This window comes from Eleutherodactylus coqui, chromosome 1, assembly GCF_035609145.1.
Source record: "Eleutherodactylus coqui strain aEleCoq1 chromosome 1, aEleCoq1.hap1, whole genome shotgun sequence".
Lineage (NCBI taxonomy): Eukaryota > Metazoa > Chordata > Amphibia > Anura > Eleutherodactylidae > Eleutherodactylus > Eleutherodactylus coqui.
In genome coordinates this window covers 126,560,775-126,581,276 of record NC_089837.1, presented here as the reverse complement: position 1 = coordinate 126,581,276, position 20,502 = coordinate 126,560,775, and the positions used below count along the sequence as shown (strand labels likewise).

At 47.0% G+C, this 20,502-nt stretch overlaps 1 protein-coding gene across 1 annotated transcript; it reads left to right on the top strand.

Moving 5' to 3' along the window:
- The first annotated feature begins 1,546 nt into the window (after positions 1–1,546).
- C1H3orf33 (chromosome 1 C3orf33 homolog) lies at positions 1,547–17,152 on the top strand. The gene is made up of 5 exons (XM_066600158.1): positions 1,547–1,654; positions 6,006–6,065; positions 10,476–10,629; positions 11,265–11,425; positions 14,558–17,152. Exons 1-5 carry the CDS (start codon positions 1,571–1,573, stop codon positions 14,837–14,839), a joined length of 741 nt encoding a protein of 246 aa, XP_066456255.1. The 5' UTR covers positions 1,547–1,570; the 3' UTR covers positions 14,840–17,152.
- The last annotated feature ends 3,350 nt before the right edge of the window (positions 17,153–20,502 follow it).

Below are 20,502 nucleotides of genomic sequence, written 5' to 3'. Positions count from 1 at the left end.
CAGGTGCAACGGTCTGCAGAGGCGATTTTGAGAGAAAAAAAAATCCCACTGCTAACAGCAGCCAACACACAGCTATCAGTGGCCCTAATAAGGACCTTTGGGGGGTCTTGAAGCCTACACTAACTACCAATTCTTTCCCTACAGCAGCTCCGGTATAAACAGCACTGTCCCTCATCTAACTCACACTGCATCTGAGGCGAACCGCGGGAGGGGCCGACTTTTATATTAGGCGAACACCTGATCTCGCCAGCCACTCACAGCAGGGGGGTGGTATAGGGCTTAAACGTTGCAGGGGGAAGTTGTAATGCCTTCCCTGTCTTTCAATTGGCCAGAAAAGCGCGCTAACGTCTCAGGGAAGGAAGTGAAAGTAACCAGAACACCGCATGGTGTTCGTCACGAATAACGAACATCCCGAACACCCTAATATTCGCACGAATATCAAGCTCGGACGAACGCGTTCGCTCATCTCTAGTAAATATTCAAGATTAATGGGATTTCTGGCGGTTATTTTTACGCGTGTAAAATAAAATAATGCCGACAGGCAGAAGAATGCAGGGAAGCGGCATATTTCCAAAAGTGAATATGCTGTGTATTTATGGACCACAATACGGCCGTGTGAATGAACACTTAGACCGCTTTCACACGGCTGAATCGCGTAAGTTTTGCGCATTGTGAGAAGCACGAATATATAAACCCCATTCTTTTATATGGGGTCATATACATGAGTTCAATGGGGCCAGAGAACGTGTCACAAGGCGTGCGAGTGCAAGTCGAGGGTTCCCATTGAAAACATTGGGAACCACTTGCCTATCCTCCGCCGTAGGATTGCAGCTGTGCTGGAGTGAGGGGGGCTGCAGTGAGACACAAACGCCTCGCGTCTGCGGGGACATCCCACGTGCGCAAAATCTAGACAAGTTTGATGGCCTGATCTCGCACTCTGCCGCGTGAAACTAGCCTGTTTTTTTTTTGTCTTCCACTGGATTTGGATCGCTTGCAGCGCTATTCTTGCCATCAAAGAACGGCCACGGCGGTTATGTGCTTCCACCTGGCCATCGCCCTGGGGCAGTGCAAGCCGCTCCTATCAGGGGGCGATGAGAGGTAGTATCTGGGTTTTTTTTATTTTGTAACGGCTGGAAAAGTTTTTATATTAATGATAGTTGACCAAAGGGGCATAAGGATAAAGCATCGGTGCACCTGTTCATAAATTTCACCAAAAAGTCAGGAAGTTGTACCATGTTTCCCAAACGCAAAAACTAGTGCTAACCCACCACAACTTGTGCAGAGTCCTCATTCTGCAGCTCATTACTAGCCAGAGCTGCCGTAATCATTCCGTGATGTCTCTGGACGCGGAACAGTATATTGCTGCCCCCTACAGGACACGATGTGTAATCACCTCCGCCGGCTCTACTTCATTCTATTCGGGCGCGGTTATCGTTGTACTGCTGCCCTCTAGTGTACGTAAGATGTAACGCAGGTTCCCGTCATCATGTATTATACGTGGACAGGACTCTGCTGCCACCTGCTGCACATGAAGTGTAAGACAAGATTCTGCCTGTTTTGCTGTGTGAACATGGCGCCCGGTGACGGAGAGGCCGCAGATAACGTGATCAGCAAGGCGTCCCGCCTGCTTGATGAGCACTTGTATGTAGTCCGGGTAGGACCCTCGTTCTGCAGGTTGTGGGGTCATACTTGTGTCTGTATGGGGAGATGTGATGGGAAGCTAGGGCAGCCTTCACACCTGCGTTAGGGGCGGCTCAGGGTTCGCGCCTCTCTGCTCCGTTTTTGGAGGCGACAAAGGCTGCTTTCATATCTGCGCTGGCGGTTACGGTTTTCTGCTCCGTTTGGAGACCAAGAATCTCCTGGCCAAACGGATCCGTCTTATAACAGAAGTGAACGGACTCCATTGACTATAAGGGGGTCCTTTCCGTATCAGCCGACGGGTCGGTAGGAAAAGCGCTGCATGCCGCACTATTTCTCCTGGTATTTTGTGCCGGATCTGCGACGGAACCGCCGAACGGAAGTTCCAGCGCCAATGTGAACCCGGCCAAGCTGAAATAAAATGGATCTGTTATTCTCCCCACTGATTTTGTTGGACTTTAACCCCCCCCCCCCCCCCCCCCCCCACCTCCGCAAAAACGAAAGGCTTGCGTTTACTTCTGTTCCGTTAGGTTTCCCTTTTTTTAGACGGAATTGCGCAGTCCGTTTCTTCCCATTGTAATCAATGATTTAGAAAAAGGAAAGGCTTACGCTTGAATCCGTTCTGCTTGACTTCCATTCTTTGTCTGAAGCTTTTCCATTTGCTCTATTTTTTTACATTTTGAAACCCCATTAAAATCTATGGGGATAAAGCAAGGATCCGTTTTTTTTCCATTTTATTTCCGTTTCTCTCCTGCCATGCTGGAGACCCTGAATGGACCCTTGGGCCGCCTGCACACGGGCGAGGCGGGTTACACATGCGGAATCCGCTTTGGCAACAGCAGCGTCTGCGCGTACCTGCTTTCGTTTTTTTACTTTCTGCACTGCGGATCGTCCGCACGGCTCACCATTGGATATGCGCAGTGCAGTTTTTTTTTAAATCCCACGGAATCCACAGCCTGTCTGTAATGTCAATCGTAGACGGGCCGCGGGTCGGACATCTTCCTTTGCCTTTAACAGAAGCAGTCTGTGCGGAATCCGCAGGAACATGGAGCATGCTGCGATTTTCATCTGCAAAGGGACCGCAATTGGTTTCGGCTCGTGTGCATAAAGAATCATTGCTGCATTGCATGCTGTGGGCGGTATTTGCTGCGGAACCCAGAGGCGGTTGTCCACTGTGGATTCCGGAATCCAAATCCGGCCGTGTGCATTCGCCGTAGCGCATATTGTGTCAGGGGGATCACCATAGTGATGTGTCATATGGGGGTCAGCATGCTGCAGTGCCATCCTTCAGGTGTAGCCGGGCATCTCTCTTCTCCCTCATACACAGTCGCCAACATTGGAGAAGGCGGCACGCAGAATGTAGATATGGCTGTGACTGAGATACTGCCCCCATGAGGACAGGCAGCCGAAGTGTCCCATATTACAGACAAACTGACCTCTACGCGCTGTCCGAGAGGGACTGGGTCACGTGTCGCTTCATGCTCTGCTCTCCCAGTTAGAACAGTGCCAACGACGTGTTTCCTGTGGCTTTGTGGGAAGCTTGCGGGTGGGTTTGTCACAAGGGCGGTGCACTACTGGGAGGCGGGTGCCAATGACCTCTCACATATATTTAGGATAGTTGTACACAGGAACTGTGCTGCAAAAGAATAAAATCACAGTTTCTGTTAAGCCACACCCCCAAACCACGCCTTTTAAATTTTATTTACCTTCCCCGTTATTTTTGCATGAGTAAGGTGGCAACCCTGCTTCCAGGTAGTCCACGAGATCATCTTCCAGCAGGCAATCTAGAATAGGTGGAATGTGTCCTGTTGATCAGCTGCTTTTATGTCCAGGAGGCTAATTGACCATCTAGAGCACACATGTCAGACATAAGGCCCGCACGCTGTGCGTCAAACCTAACAGGAACTGTACTCACCCTGCCTGCAGCACCTGTCCGGCAGCAGCAGTGCAGAGTCTGTCACCGTTGAGGTGTGCCTCCTCCCTGGCGTCTGCGTGCACCGTTCTGTACCAGCACACACGGCGAAGTGAGAGGTCAGTGGTCACAGACTCAGCAGCGTCTGTCACTGAACTGGAGCTGCAGGTGGAAAGTTTGTAGGGATGCAGGGGTCACTATTACTTCTGGAGCCAATGCAGGGGTCACTATTACTTCTGGAGCCAATGCAGGGGACACTATTACTACTGGGCCCAATGCAGGGGTCACCATTACTACTGGGCCCGATGCAGGGGTCACTATTACTACTGGAGCCAATGCAGGGGTCACTATTACTACTGGAGCCAATGCAGGGGTCACTATTACTACTGGGCCCAATGCGGGGGTCACCGTTACTACTGGGGACAATGCAGGGGTCACCATTACTACTGGGGCCAATGCAAGGATCAGCATTACAACTGGGGCCAATGTAGGCGGTCACCATTGCAACTGGGGCCAATGCAGGGGTCACTAATACTACTGGGGCCAATGCAGGGGTCACCATTACTACTGGGGCCAAGGCAGGGGTCACTATTACTACTGGGACCACTTTGGGAGTCACTATTATTACAGGGGTCACTTTTGGGGTCAGTATTACTACTGGGGCCACTTTGGAGGACCTATTACTACTGGGGATACTTTGAGGGTCACTATTACTACTGGGGCCAATATAGGGGTCACTATTACTACTGTGGCCAATGCAGGGGTCACTATTACTACTGTGGCCAATGCAGGGGTCCCTATTACTACTGGGGCCAATGCAGGGGTCCATATTACTAATGGGGCCAATGCAGGGGTCCCTATTACTACTGGGGCCAATATAGGGGTCCCTATTACTACTGGGGCCAATGCAGGGGTCCCTATTACTACTAGGGCCAATGCAGAGGTCACTATTACTACTGGGCCCAATGCGGGGGTCACCATTACTACTGGGGACAATGCAGGGGTCACCATTACTACTGGGGCCAATGCAAGGATCAGCATTACAACTGGGGCCAATGTAGGCGGTCACCATTGCAACTGGGGCCGATGCAGGGGTCACTAATACTACTGGGGCCAATGCAGGGGTCACCATTACTACTGGGGCCAATGTAGGGGTCACTATTACTACTGGGACCACTTTGGGAGTCACTATTATTACAGGGGTCACTTTTGGGGTCAGTATTACTACTGGGGCCACTTTGGAGGACCTATTACTACTGGGGATACTTTGAGGGTCACTATTACTACTGGGGCCAATATAGGGGTCACTATTACTACTGTGGCCAATGCAGGGGTCACTATTACTACTGTGGCCAACGCAGGGGTCACTATTACTACTGTGGCCAATGCAGGGGTCCCTATTACTACTGGGGCCAATGCAGGGTCCCTATTACTAATGGGGCCAATGCAGGGGTCCCTATTACTACTGGGGCCAATGCAGGGGTCCCTATTACTACTGGGGCCAATGCAGGGGTCCCTATTACTACTGGGGCCAATGCAGGGGTCCCTATTACTACTGGGGCCAATGCAGGGGTCCCTATTACTACTAGGGCCAATGCAGGGGTCCCTATTACTACTAGGGCCAATGCAGAGGTCACTATTAGAGATGAGCGAACGTGCTTGGCCAAGCCCCTTTTTCGCCCGAATACCGCGATTTTCGAGTACTTCCGGTTGCAGCGGGGAGTGGGGGGGAGAGGGAGAGAGAGAGGGCTCCCCCGTTTCCCGCTGCTACCCCCCACTCACCCACGGCGCCCCCGAGTACTTTTCACTCGAGTACTGAAGTACTCGAAAATGGCGGTACTCGATCGAGTAATTACTCGAAACGAGTACGTTCCCTCATCTCTAGTCACTATTACTCCTCGGGCCAATGCAGGAGTGACTGATATTGCTGGGGCCAATATAGGGGTCACTAATACTACTGGGGCTACTTTGGGAGTCACTATTATTGCTGGGGCCAATATAAGGGTCATTATTACTACTGGGGCCAATGCAGGGACTCTATTACTACTGGGCATTTCAACATGGGATCAGTGTATATGATAAGTCATAAAACAATATGGCGATAACACCGCTTTGTTCAGGGTTTGGTTTATTACATGAGGTCATATAAACATTCTCCATAGGGCCAATGTAGGAGGTGGTATGTAAAATGATCGCACTTCAAGTGTGCCCTCTTCAGAAGTGGAATGTAATGTGTGAGTTTCAGAATTGTTCCACCTATGTGTTATTATAGTGTAATGCGCTATAATTTTTCCCCCAAATGGGCTAATTGACTTCTACCTCATTGTGTTTTTTTTTGCTTTCTTCTGGATCAACAAGGGGGTGGAAACAGACTGAAGTAGATGGACCTTCTCTCCTTTCGGCCTAACACACTATGTTACATGTTTATACTCAAGGCTAACATTTGCTTTTGCAGAACATCAGCACAGGGTTGGCAATAGCTGGCATCGTTGTGTGTGCAAGGAGCATCAGACTGGTAAGAATGGCCCATGTATTTATGTTCAAGTTCTACATTGGAACCGTTCTAAAATACAGATGTACTAAGGAAATACACTATAAAGAAACAAGCACCTAGGAGTTGTTTGGCTGTAAACCTCAGCATGCAGTTACATCTCAGGCAGATGTGCCAGAGTTGTGTCGTGTTTAGAGGAATGGTCTTGCCACCTTAGTCTAGTTTCACCCTGGCGAGGGCAGTATCGGGCTATGAATCACGGCCTGATACCACAGTCGTCATCATGTGAAAGCTCTGTAGATGCGAAGCATATTTCATGGGAAAACGGCCTCACATCATTGCAGGGATGAAGGGAATCCCCGGCGCCTCTGTCACAGCCGCAGAGGATCGCAGAGTTCTCCCATTGCTGTCAGTGGGGCTGGTGCTGCTGCTGGCCCCATTGAAAACAGTGGGCGATATGGCAGAAAGACAGGACATGCTGCAATGTGTTTCCTGCATCGCATCGCTGTGCCATGCAGGAAAACTTCGCTCGTGTGAATGACACCATTCATGATTTTTTTATACAGCCGTGTTAAACCCGCCTTAGGCACTAAAAGTGGTTCCCTCCTTGCCCCTAAAAAAGGCTCTCAGAGGCTACTTCTTTGTAGTGACTTCTTCTGCTTGTGACGATACAGCAGGGTACTAGAGCCTCCATGCCCTTATGTATCATATCTTGTATCCAAGCTAGAGGTGGTACAACAGTGTACTAGAGCCTCCATGCCCGCCCGTATCACATCTTGTATCCCAACTAGAGGAGGTACAACAGGGTACTAGAGCCTCCATGCCTGCCTGTATCACATCTTGTATCCAAGCTAGAGGCGGTACAACAGGGTACTAGAGCCTCCATGCCTGCCTGTATCACATCTTGTATCCAAGCTAGAGGCGGTACAACAGGCTACTAGAGCCTCCATGCTCCCCCGTATCACATCTTGTATACAAGCTAGAAGCGGTACAACAGGGTCCTAGAGCCTCCCTTCAAGGGGTCAGTTTTCCACAATAAATTATCCCTTTGCTCTGATACCATAATCACTTACTTATATCAATGTTACAATCACACATAGAAGTATCGATTCTGACAACTCCTAGGTGCCTGATTTTTTTTTACAATGAGTGTATATTATCGGCTTTAACGAAATAGATGTGTAATATATTTGTAGCCTAATTATTTGAACTCATTTCTACTAAAAATGTGGTCTGATTGTTATCTTAATCTCAATTAACAGAAGCTCAGTCAAAACTAATAACACACAAACAGTTATACCAGTCATGTATTTCATTGAGCACATAGCGTAAACATCCACATTGCAGGGAGAAAAAGTAAGTGAACCTTGAAATTAAAAACCTGTGGATGCCCCTTAACAGCAATCCCCCGCAGCAAACATCTCCTGTAGCTGCAAACAAGATTTACACAACATTTGAGGAGGAATTTTGACCATTCATTCCTGCGAATGTTTTACAGTTCATCAATATTTCTGGGATGCCTTGCATGCATAGGCCTCTTCAGGTAATGCCACTTGCTGACTTAGCCATTGAAAACCCAAATCTTTTTTTTCAAACATTCTTCAGTTGATGTACTTCTCTGCTTTGAATCATCGTCTTGGTACTTCACCCAACGTCTCTTCAGCTTGAGGTCCTGGACAGCTGCCCTTAGATTCTCCTGTAAAATGATTTGATGCACATTAGAATTCCATGTTCCTTCAATGATCATAAGACATCCAGAGTCTGAGGCAGGAAAGCATGGAGATGGATGGTATGAGGCTTTAGTGCTGGTTCTAACTTTTTCAAGTATAGGGGTGGACTTTTTTCGAAAAACTTCTACTTTTGTCCCTAGAACATTTTCCTAGAAGCAAAATCTAGGTGGTCTCGGGCAGAGTTACCCCAACTGTGAGGTGAGTCGAGCACTCTACCTCAGGGTGCATTCACACGAACGTATATCGGCTCGGTTTTCACGCCGAGCCGATATACGTTGTCTCTCTCTGCAGGGGGGGGTAGGATGGAAGAGCCAGAAGCAGGAACTGAGCTCCCTCCCCCTCTCTGCCTCCTCTCCGCCCCTCTGCACTATTTGCAATGAGAGGAGGTGGGGCGGGGCTAAGGTCCGCGAATTAGCCCCACCCCTGTCCCGCCTCTCCCCATTGCAAATAGTGCAGAGGGGCGGAGAGGAGGCAGAGAGGGGGCGGAAGCTCAGTTCCTGCTTCTGGCTCTTCCATCCTCCCCCCCCCCCCCCCCCTGCAGATGAGGACGACTTATATCGGCTCGTCGTGAAAACCCTCAGGTAGCGCCCCTTCCCTACTGCAGAGGGGTTGACAATTTAGCCACAGCCTGTTTAGGGCGAGTTGGCGACCAGTATAGCCAGATGATCCTCTATGGCCGAATTTCAAGTTAAAGGGGTTTTCCGCTGAAACACTGTTGATAACACCATCAGGATAGGTCATCAACAGTTGATCGCCTGGGATCCACCGCTCAGGACCCTGACCGATCAGCTGAGAGGGCGCATGCTGTCAGTGCCGCAATAACAGAGGTTGGAGCAGAAGCCTCCGCGCCAACCTCTGTGTAGTGGCCTGCAGTTACAAGCATCGGCCACTACATGGGAGGTCAGCACGGAGGCTTCTGCTCAAGTGATATTAGGAAATACAATCTTAAATAGTAGAGGCTGACTTGACTTTACAGTTTATCCTTTTACTGATCTTGGTTCTGGTGCTGTAATTATGTACTGAGCTTGGTTATGGGGCCATATTTATGTAATGAATTGTTCTAGTATTAATGACTACAAAATATATATTTAGATTATTGTAATTGTTTTATTGTATTATTAGTTTATAGTAAACTTTTTTTTCGTTGACGTCAGTGAAATAATACTATTTTTGGGGGGGCAGGTGGGGGTGCCATTTCGCTATTCGCGTCAGACACTTCTGGTCTTGGGAAAATTTGAGACCGACCGCAGTGGTTTTTTTTGTTTTTGTTTGTGGTGACCTTACATGAACACCATTCTTCTTCAGTGTTTTTCTAATAGTGGACACATTAAAGAGGTATTTCTGACTCGGGAATTCTATTTCAATGTGTTTCAAATTGCAAAACAATGCACTCACCCATTAGATGTTGATTTCCGACATGCTCCATTCTCCAGATATTTCAAATTTTGATTCCTTTGTCCTGTGGTTAGCTTCTTGCTGCCAAGCAAACACACCACCTCTACTATGGAAAGAAGTAGTAGAGGAGGCCAACACTTGCATACTTCTTTCATCCAAATCTGATGGCTGGGATCTCAGGAGCGCATTCGAACTAGCTTTTACCCCAGGCACCAGCTACATTGTACTCTACTATTTCTTTCCATAGAAGAGCTGGTCTGTTTCCTTGACAACAAGCAGTAAACAACCCGAGGACAGAGGAATCAATATCTGGAGAACAGAACATTTTGGAAATGAACAACTTATGGGTGAATGTATTGCTTTGCAATTTCAAACACATTGAAATAGGATTCCTGAGATAGGAATACCCCAATAACAGAGGTTCTTGAAGTTTGTAGTCTTCTGTATGTATTTTGCTGTTACCCTTTGATTTTTCTTTCTCACCTCTTCAGGATTGCCAATTGAGCTCCTGGAGGGATCTTAGCAGGACTCCCATTCCTACAGAGAGTAGAACAGTCCTGAATTTCCTCCATTTGTAGATAATTTGTCTAACTGTGGATTGGTACATCAAGATCTTTAGAAATGCTTTTTGCCATTTTTTTCAACTTCATGCATTCCTAAAACACTTCTTCTGAAGTCTTCTGCAAGTTGCTTGCATCAGGATATGATTCACACTTACCTTTTTTTTTTAGAAAAACAGATTTGTCAGTAACCAGGCTTTGTGTGCCTTTATTTAATGAGCAAAGCTCCTGTGATACCCACACTTCCAGTCTTTTCTCTTTAATTGAAACACCTTTCCCAACTAGCTTTTGGAGAAGTTATTAACACAGAGGTGAACTTACTTTTTATCCCTGCGCTGTGGTTGTTTAATAAATGTGCTCGATAAAAGACATGAATAGTACAATTGTTTGTGTGTTATCATTTAGTTAGATTGTTACACAATCTGATTATACTTACTAGTAATTCCATGTAAGGCCGGCTGCACACGGGCGTGTCGGATTCCGCATGCGGAATCCTGCGACGGAATACGGGCCTGTGCCCATCCAGATTGGCTTCAATTGAAGCCGTCTGCGCTAAATCCGTGCAAAAATAGAACATGTTGCGGTTTTTTTTTTCAATTGTGATTGATTTCTGCTCGTGTAGAGGAAAAAGTGGTTTTCAGTAGCATGTTATGGGCAGTATTTGTTGCGGAATCCGGAGGTGGATGCCTGCTCCGGATTCCCCAATTTTTTCACTTACTTTTGTTTTTGGATTTGTAAACTTCTACCAGTTAACCAAATTTACAAGCGCTAAAGACATCCCAGAACAATTCCTAAAGAGGAACGTTAAACTGCGTGGGAAAGTAGTCTGTGTGACTGAAGAAGCAATAGAAATTGATCACGTTCCGATCAGCCTGCCTCTCCTGCGATCCTTCCAGAAGAGATGTAAGTATATTTTATATTCTGGTAGTAGATACTGATATCCTACACAAAGGCTTCAGTAACCATGTAATGCAATATAGCCAGCTATCAGATTGCAGCATTCCTTCAGATCAATGTGCGACTCTTTAACAAGTCTGTAAAACAGTGATTAGGAATAGGAAACCAAGACAGAAAACCTATTCCCAATCACTGTTTTACAGACTTGTTAAAGAGTTGTACATTGATTTGAAGGAATGCTGCCATCCACTAGGTGGCGCTGCAGAGTTATTCGGATTTTGGCCGGACAGGACTCAATATAGCCACTGGCGGCCATGTGGTGCTGTTGTGGCCCGGCACAGTTATAGTAGTTTTGTTGTTCGGCCCCCAAGACTGAGCCAACAATGGAAATTACACTAGAGACTGGATGCAAATGTGAATGGGTCCTAAGACTTGCAACCTAAGTAGTGTTCTGGCTGTCAGCGCTGTGCCAGGTAGCAGTTATTCATGATGGGCATGCAGCAATTACCGCAAAATAAACCTCTGGGTTATTCTGTTAAGATTAGATTACTTTTCATGTAATTGCCTTAATTAGAGGAGAACGGCTTTTGTGTGACACGACATAACCAAAGCGTCAACTGAATTCTTTTTCACCTCCGCAGGGCACGGACAGGGCAGCCTACTGGTCCGACTTGCTGGGGTAGAATTAACGCAGGACGGCAGGATTTGGTTGCAGAATAATCTTCAGACCTCACAAAGGCTCTGGTTTCAGTTACTGAACCGAGAAGACTCCGTGCTAGACTGCTTTATCTTCATCAACAGGGTAAGAGTCTTAATATTACTTGTATGGCCAACATCCATGCTCTCACCAGTAGACCACTCAATAATGCATGCCATACTGCAGACGACCAGCAGGTGGCAATTGGTCCAGGTTTCTTGCAAAGTACAAAGAGTGAATTGTCTGCTAAGGCCTCTTTCACACGGGCAACAGTGATATCGCCGCTGCAAAATCACTGCGATATCACAGCTTTGTCCTAGCGATTTTGTAGTGTCAGCAATACATTTTTTTTTGGTGAAAAATCGCGCATCACATCGCTGCTGTCTGTGATAAAATCGTGTGAAAGTTAAGCCCTGCCCCGAAATTAAGCCCTACCTGCACTCCAAAAAAAAAAAAGGGAATACTTGCCTAAAAGGCTCGGTCTAGGTTCTCCTGCTGCTCTCCGGAGCTCCAGCTCATGTCCTGCAGTCCTTGGCCGCCCACAGACGATCACTTCCTGGTTGCGCAATTCATAAAGCCCGCCTCCAGGAAGCAATAGCTCTGATTGGTTCTTCAACCGCTGCTTAGCCAGTCAGCTAGCCATCGCATTGGTTCATCCAGCGCCACATTGATTGGCTGAGCAGCGCCGGAGGAACCAATCAGAGCCATCACTTCTTGGAGGCGGGATTTATGAATCTGCAGGATGCCTGGTGGAACAGCGGGAGGACCCGGACTGAGCCTTTTAGGTAAGTATTTCCTTTTTTTTTGGGGGTACAACTACGGCCTAATTTAAGGGGAGGGCTTATTTTAGAATGTTAAAGTCACATCGCATGAAAACTGTGACTTTGGGTGTTGCAATGCAACAAAAACAAAGGCTTCATAGGGAAACATGGGCTACAAAAAAAGCAAAAAACACAACAATATAGAGCATGTCGCGATTTTTTTTCCTGTGTGTGAAAGCGGCCTAACTGTGATGATCACATTTACTAGTCACCCTATTGTGTGAAAAACCAAAAAGGTGCCCATCGCACGTAGTTGGTGAAAGTGGCCGACTATCTGATGTGTATTGGGGTGTTCCAATTCACCTCAAACGTTGAAGAATTGAATTGAGGATGTTGAAGGATTTCTAAGGGGCATGTAGGGATTATTCCCCTCCCATTTAAAAACCCAAGCGTGCTCAGTCGGATGTGCATGTTCTTGGGGGCAGTCGAGTAGAATAGATGTTGGCCAAATGGTTGTCGGGTTCTGATTGACAGCAGTAGCAGTCTATTGGTTGAATGCTGTAGCTGTCAATCAGTGCTCTGGAGCAGCTCATTGGAGAGAGGCAAGCCCTTGAGTGAGAAGTCTCATCCCCAGAACACTAGTGGCGGTGGCATCAGACTGTTTTCCGACTGCTGGAGATACTAAAAGCAAGGATAGAGGTAAGTACTGCCTAATCCCCTAACTACCCTGTTTCCCTGAAAATAAGACATACCCTGAAAATAAGACATAGCATGATTTTCCAGAATTTTTGAAGATGCAAAATGATTTTTCAGGCTTTTTGAGGATGCTTGAAATATAAGCCCTACTCCAAAATTAAACCCTGCTAACAGTTCATTTAAAAAGTCAATTTAAATAGTGTCCAGGCAGCTATACATGTAAAAAAGTTAAACCTTTTTGAACAAAAGTTAATATAAGACACTGTCTTATTTTCGGGGAAACACGGTAGTACAAACTGCAGAACTGCTGGCAGATCCCTTTAAGTTTCAGTTCATCCTAACTTGTAACTTTACACATACGGCAGATTCACGGCTCTGTTAGTCTATATTTGGTTCCCGGACAGAGACCTTTGTCATTTCTACACATGAACGACATAAGATTATCATATCGCTGTAAACAATGGACCTTCATTAACCTGTTTTTCTTGATTGCCAGTATAGTCTACTTTCCAGAAGTATCACCTGAAGCGTGGGGTGAATGTCGTTATTTCCATAAAACATGGGAGAATTACAACTTTTTGCTCAGTTATGGCTTATACACATGGGTCGAGAATGTGCACGAATATGAACTCCATTTTTTTGTTTCTTTAATGGACTTCTTTTGCAGTATGGCCTATTTTCGGGTGATTATTTTACAAAAAGCACCCATTATTTCCTATGGGTGCAGGAAAAAAATCGCATTGCATTCTCATGTCACGCAATTTGCATGCAAGTGCGATGTTTTGTTTTTTCCATTTTAACTATTTGTGATGTAATGAGTTTTTGAAGTTGAAATGCATCAAAGTTGCTGAAAAATCACAGTCTTACCAGTGCAACGTCGGTCAGCTTTTCTCGAACTCGACAGTGGAAATACAGCCTTAGTTCAAAAACAACAAAATTTGATATGTGCATTGTGGATGCAGAATCTGTGTCGGAGAATCTGCCCATGGATTAGCCCTGTTGAGTGGGGCCGATCTGGAGCATCTTAACCTTTAACTGTGAACATGGAGTCTCACAGACCCCTCCCCTTTCTACATTTCTGAGAATCACTTACTTCCCCGCTCCCCCCTGCAACTTAACAGCTCAGTAGCTTTTGTTTTAGTTGTGAGAAGACCGGTACGAGAGGAGGTTGCATCGTCAATTAAGACTGAAAACTTCCTATAGTTCTTTATTATGTAACAATACTAAAATATATAAATAAAATGTAATTATTTCTACATGGTTTTTAATTTATTTATAACCTGAAAATCAATAAAAACAAGTTATTGTAAACATCTAGTCCATTATTGCGAGAAAAGTCAACCACAACCTATAGGAGACTGTAAGAGTCCACGTCCATGGAAGTGTAACAAGTAAGGCCGCCTGCAGACGGCCGGGTCGGATCCCCTGCAGGGACCAGCACGGTGCTCACCTCTCCCGTGGCTCCGACTCTGACTAGCCAGCGCATGCGCAGAGTGGAGCCGGGACGCTGGGAGAGACATTTCTATGCGGCCCTCTAATCATGTGAATGGGGCTTATACCTCCAAACATCTTACTTCTCTGCAGCCCAAGCTGCAATAATGGTCACGTGTTTCTTCTTTTCGGAGTGCTGTCTACAGTAACCATGTTAACCTCATAGAATTGGCAGAAAACTTTGTTTCTGATCCTTTTCCTTTCACTTCATTTCCCCAATAATAACCATCTCTAAGATTATTAACTTTATTTAAATAAGGACTATTCTAACTTTTTGGCCTCTTCACAGGGAGGTTTCTTCAATGACTGTCTGAATGTGGTGCTATTAAAGGAAGGCCTTGGAAGAACAGCTCATATTCGGGGTGTACATCAGGGACCAGGACACCACTTAGCATTTTACAAAAGACTACTGAGGGCTGAAGTCAAGGCCCAGAAGGCAGGAAAAGGTCTCTGGAAGCAAGAGAGCCGGTTGAACACACTGACCAATAAAGTTCTCAGTAATAGTATTATTCGGCATATGAAGCAATTCATCAGTGTAATGACAAAGTACTGGAAGAAATTCACATCGTGAACATTTACTTGTGTGTCAGTGTCGTATTTGGGTATGAAGCACGATGGCGCTAGTCGTTATTTTATCCATACAGATGACTGCCGTCTGACATGTACATAGCTGACCCATTCCTGCCTAGTGCCTGATATGTACATTCAGCGAAGGGATTTTTTGTGGAGCCAAGTCACAAATTGCACATCAGTCTAAAATTGATCAAAACCAACCAATGACAGATTGGCATCACCTCCGAAAAAAGGCAGCCATGTTTTACATGTTTGTCCGATAGCCTCTAGTACTTTATGTATACGGTGCATCTGGCCATTAGATGAAAGACCTTTCATCCAGTTCAGGAACGTTCACCCATCGCATGGGGTCATGTAAACCTGTAGAGGCAATTTAAACAAATGGTGAATATGGGCTAAATATATATGGTGAATATGTACTTGTGTGTTGGCGTTGTATTTGGGTATAAACCACACTAACTTAGTCCTGCAAAACACAATTAGTAACTAAACTTTTTAAAAACTTCATTGGTTAGTCACGTTAAAATTGCAAAAACCCTCCCGAAAATGTCACTTTTTTAAAATTGTAGATCGTTTTTTTCACTGCAGCCAAACCGCAAGATTTCTGCCAGGATTCCGGTGTGTGTGAACCCAGGCTAACAGCTAAACTGCAGTATAAGATCAGATAAAACTGGTTAAACTGGCAGTAATGTAGGAAGAGGCAGAACACCACAGGAATGAAATTACAATGTCAAACAGTACATAAAACAAGAAATTTCCAAAATTGTCACTATAAAACTGATCCGACTATATCGGTGGAGTGCACATCAGTGAATGGAATGAATGTGGGCATCTAGTGTGTCATAGTGCAATTTTGTATCCAACGTTTCATTGGAATGCTCCAAACAAGAGGGAAAAAGGGGTGGATACAAAAAAAAATGAGCAACAGTTGCATTATATTACTTGTATAACTAATTGGATAAAGCTGATGAAGTATCACCCTGGCGGGTGTATATTTTATATTGTTATAATGAGTAGTAAGGGAACTGATGAACGTGAGGTCCCAACGGCCAGGAAAGAATACAGGGATGTCTGAAGAAAGAGAGTGAGGATAAGAGATAAGCACAGAAAGGATATAAAATACCTGATAGGGTACAACTGGGCAAGTGGGGGCTAGACACAAGGTAGGGAAGAAAGCTGTTAGCCATAGGTGGGTGGCAGTGGTAAACTTTGCAGGAGAGAGTTGGAGAATGGGGAAAAAGGATAGACCTATGTAGGATAGTAAAAAGAAGGGGGGGATGGAGGAGAGCTGGAGGATGATGGAGATCACTGGTGGGATGATCATAATGGTGGAGTAGTGTGGTGGTCGCAATGCCTTATACGGCAGGGGCCGGAAAAGGTAAAATGAGACAAGCTGATTGGTGGATCGACCAGAGCATTTTTATTTTTGAGTCAACATAGCTGTATTGGGCCTGTTTTTTTGCAGGACAACTTGTAGTTTTAATTGGTATCATTCTAAGGTGTATACAAATTACATTTTTTATGCCTATTTAGGGGAAGCGAGATGATCAGAAATGGCTACTTTGAATTTCTGTTTTTGTTTCTGTAATGAGATTTTCCACTCTTGATATGGTAAAATGTAGAATTCCTTTTGCAATAATGGCACTCATTATTTTTCTGTATCGATGCTGTTGCCTTCTGCAGCTATGTGTAAGGGCTGGCACTGTAATGTGTAATAGTTTATTGTAGGTGCTATAAAATGCTATAAGTGCTATAAAAGACCAATCAAAGAGAGGGATTCTGTATTAAAATTAAGAAGGGGCTTCTTTGAGGGCTGAGAGAGCAGAAAGTTATGTCCGTATGCAAAATTTGTAAAAGGGCTCCGGAATATTTATATTATAGGTATCCTCCTATGTGGCAGAGGAATGGGAAGGCTAGATCAGGCACTAGTCAGATACAATAGCAGCCTCTGCACCTCATACATACTGTAAAGGCAAAAAGAAAAAGGTTTGGTACGGTGTTAGCCAGTAGAGCAAAATGTGATTGTTCTCAGTGAGAGAAACCAAGTAATATTGTGGATATGATACCTTTTAATGGATAACAAAAATACATTATGTTACAGCGAGCTTTCAAACCTAGGGAATAGATCCGAAGAGGCATATTTTTTAAAATATATATAGAGAGAAAGAGAGAGAGCACAGACATGGTGTGATTAATTTACACTTAAAATGATACCAGAACAGGATAAGTCCCTGATGTCCCCGGGATCTTATAGTCCTGCTGTGTGTTGGGGATTTGTAATGCAACTCCTTACATTACAGGAATGAGACATGCCTGCTAGAGATGAGCGAGCACCAAAATGCTCGGGTGCTCGTTACTCGGGACGAAATTATCGCGATGCTCGAGGGTTCGTTTCGAGTAACGAACCCCATTGAAGTCAATGGGCGACCGGAGCATTTTTGTATTTCGCCGATGCTCGCTAAGGTTTTCATGTGTGAAAATCTGGGCAATTCAAGAAAGTGATGGGAACGACACAGAAACGGATAGGGCAGGCGAGGGGCTACATGTTGGGCTGCATCTCAAGTTCCCAGGTTCCACTATTAAGCCACAATAGCAGCAAGAGTGGGCCCCCCCCCTCCAACAACTTTTACTTCTGAAAAGCCCTCATTAGCAATGCACACCTTAGCTAAGCACCACACTACCTCCAACAAAGCACAATCACTGCCTGCATGACACTCCGCTGCCACTTCTCCTGGGTTACATGCTGCCCAACCCCCCCCCCCCCCCCCCGCACGACCCAGTGTCCACAGCGCACACCAAACTGTCCCTGCCCAGCCTTCAGCTGCCCTCATGCCACACCACCCTCATGTCTATTTATAAGTGCGTCTGCCACAGGAAAAGCAGGCACACACTGCAGAGGGTTGGCATGGCTAGGCAGCGACCCCCCCATAAAAGGGGCGGGCTGATAGTCCACAATGCTGTACAGAAACAATGAGAAATCCAATCCTGTGCCACCTCCATCTGGAGCTGCACACGTGGGCATAGCAATGGGGAACCTATGTGCCACACACTATTCATTCTGTCAAGGTGTCTGCACGCCCCAGTCAGACCGCGGTTTTTTATAAATAGTCACAGGCAGGTACAACTCCGCAATAGGAATTCCGTGTGCACCCACAGCATGGGTGGCTCCCTGGAACCCACCGGCGGTACATAGAAATATCCCATTGCATTGCCCAACACAGCTGAGGTAGTAATGTCGTGCTTAATGCAGGTGGGCTAAAAATTTATTTGATTACACTGTAGGCGAGGGCCCACAAAAATTGCTGTATCAACAGTACTAATGTACCTGAAAAAAATTGGCCATGGCCAACCAAGAGGGCAGGTGAAACCCATTAATCGCTTTGGTTAATGTGGCTTAAGTGGTAACTAGGCCTGGAGGCAGCCCAGTTTAACGAAAAATTGGTTCAAGTTAAAGTTCCAACGCTTTTCAGAGCATTGAAACATCTAAAAATTGTTTAGAAAAATTATGAGTGAGCCTTGTGGCCCTAAAAAAAATTGCCTGTTCAGCGTGATTACGTGAGGTTTCAGGAGGAGGAGCAGGAGGAGGAGCAGGAGGAGGAGGAGGAATATTAGACACAGATTGATGAAGCAGAAATGTCCCCGTTTTGGATGGTGAGAGAGAACGTAGCTTCCATCCGCGGGTGCAGCCTACGTATTGCTTACGTATCGCTGCTGTCCGCTGGTGGAGAAGAGAAGTCTGGGGAAATCCAGGCTTTGTTCATCTTGATGAGTGTTAGCCTCTCGGCACTGTCGGTTGACAGGCGGGTACGCTTATCTGTGATGATTCCCCCAGCCGCACTAAACACCCTCTCCGACAAGACGCTAGCCGCAGGACAAGCAAGCACCTCCAGGGCATACAGCGCTAGTTCAGGCCACGTGTCCAGCTTCGACACCCAGTAGTTGTAGGGGGCAGAGGCGTCACCGAGGATGGTCGTGCGATCGGCTACTTACTCCCTCACCATCCTTTTACAGTGCTCCCGCCGACTCAGCCTTGACTGGGGAGCGGTGACACAGTCTTGCTGGGGAGCCATAAGGCTGGCCAGGCCCTTAAAGACTGTTGCACTGTCTGGGCTGTACATGCTGCTCGATCTACGCACCTCCCCTGCTACCTGGCCCTCGGAACTGCGCCTTCTGCCACTAGCGCTGTCGGATGGGAATTTTACCATCAGCTTGTCCGCCAGGGTCCTGTGGTATAGCAACACTCTCGAACCCCTTTCCTCTTCGGGAATGAGACTGGGAAGGTTCTCCTTATAGCGTGGGTCGAGCAGTGTGTACACCCAGTAATCCGTAGTGGCCAGAATGCGTTGAATGCGAGGGTCACGAGAAAGGCATCCTAACATGAAGTCAGCCATGTGTGCCAGGCTACCTGTACGCAACACATGGCTGTCCGCACTAGGAAGATCACTTTCAGGATCCTCCTCCTCCTCCTCCTCCTGCCATACACGTTGAAATGATGACAGGCAAGCAGCATGGGTACGGTCAGCAGTGGGCCAAGCTGTCTCTTCCCCCTCCTCCTCATCCTCCTCCTCCTCCTGAACGCGCTGAGATATAGACAGGAGGGTGCTCTGACTATCCAGCGACATACTGTCTTCCCCCGGCTCTGTTTCCGAGCGCAAAGCGGCTGCCTTTATGGTTTGCAGGGAACTTCTCAAGATGCATAGCAGAGGAATGGTGACGCTAATGATTGCAGCATCGACGCTCACCACCTGGGTAGACTGATCAAAGTTTCGAAGGACCTGGCAGATGTCTGCCAACCAGGCCCACTCTTCTGAAAAGAATTGAGGAGGCTGACTCCCACTGCGCCGCCCATGTTGAAGTTGGTATTCCACTATAGCTCTACGCTGCTCATAGAGCCTAGCCAACATGTGGAGCGTAGAGTTCCACCGTGTGGGCACGTCGCACAGCAGTCGGTGCACTGGCAGATTAAAGCGATGTTGCAGGGTGCGCAGGGTGGCAGCGTCCGTGTGGGACTTGCGGAAATGTGCGCAGAGCCGGCGCACCTTTACGAGCAGGTCTGACAAGCGTGGGTAGCTTTTCAGAAAGCGCTGAACCACCAAATTAAAGACGTGGGCCAGGCATGGCACGTGCGTGAGGCTGCCGAGCTGCAGAGCCGCCACCAGGTTACGGCCGTTGTCACACACGACCATGCCCGGTTGGAGGCTCAGCGGCGCAAGCCAACGGTCGGTCTGCTCTGTCAGACCCTGCAGCAGTTCGTGGGCCGTGTGCCTCCTATCTCCTAAGCTGAGTAGTTTCAGCACGGCCTGCTGACACTTGCCCACCGCTGTGCTGCCACGCCGCGCGACACCGACTGCTGGCGACGTCCTGCTGCTGCTGCTGACACATCTAGAATGCGAGACAGAGGTTGAGGAGGAGGAGGAGGAGGAGGAGGGTGCTTTAGTGGAAGAAGCATACACCGCCGCAGATACCACCACCGAGCTGGGGCCCGCAATTCTGGGGGTGGGTAGGACGTGAGCGGTCCCAGGCTCTGACTCTGTCCCAGCCTCCACTAAATTCACCCAATGTGCCGTCAGGGAGATGTAGTGGCCCTGCCCGCCTGTGCTTGTCCACGTGTCCGTAGTTAAGTGGACCTTGCCACTAACCGCATTGGTGAGGGCGCGTACA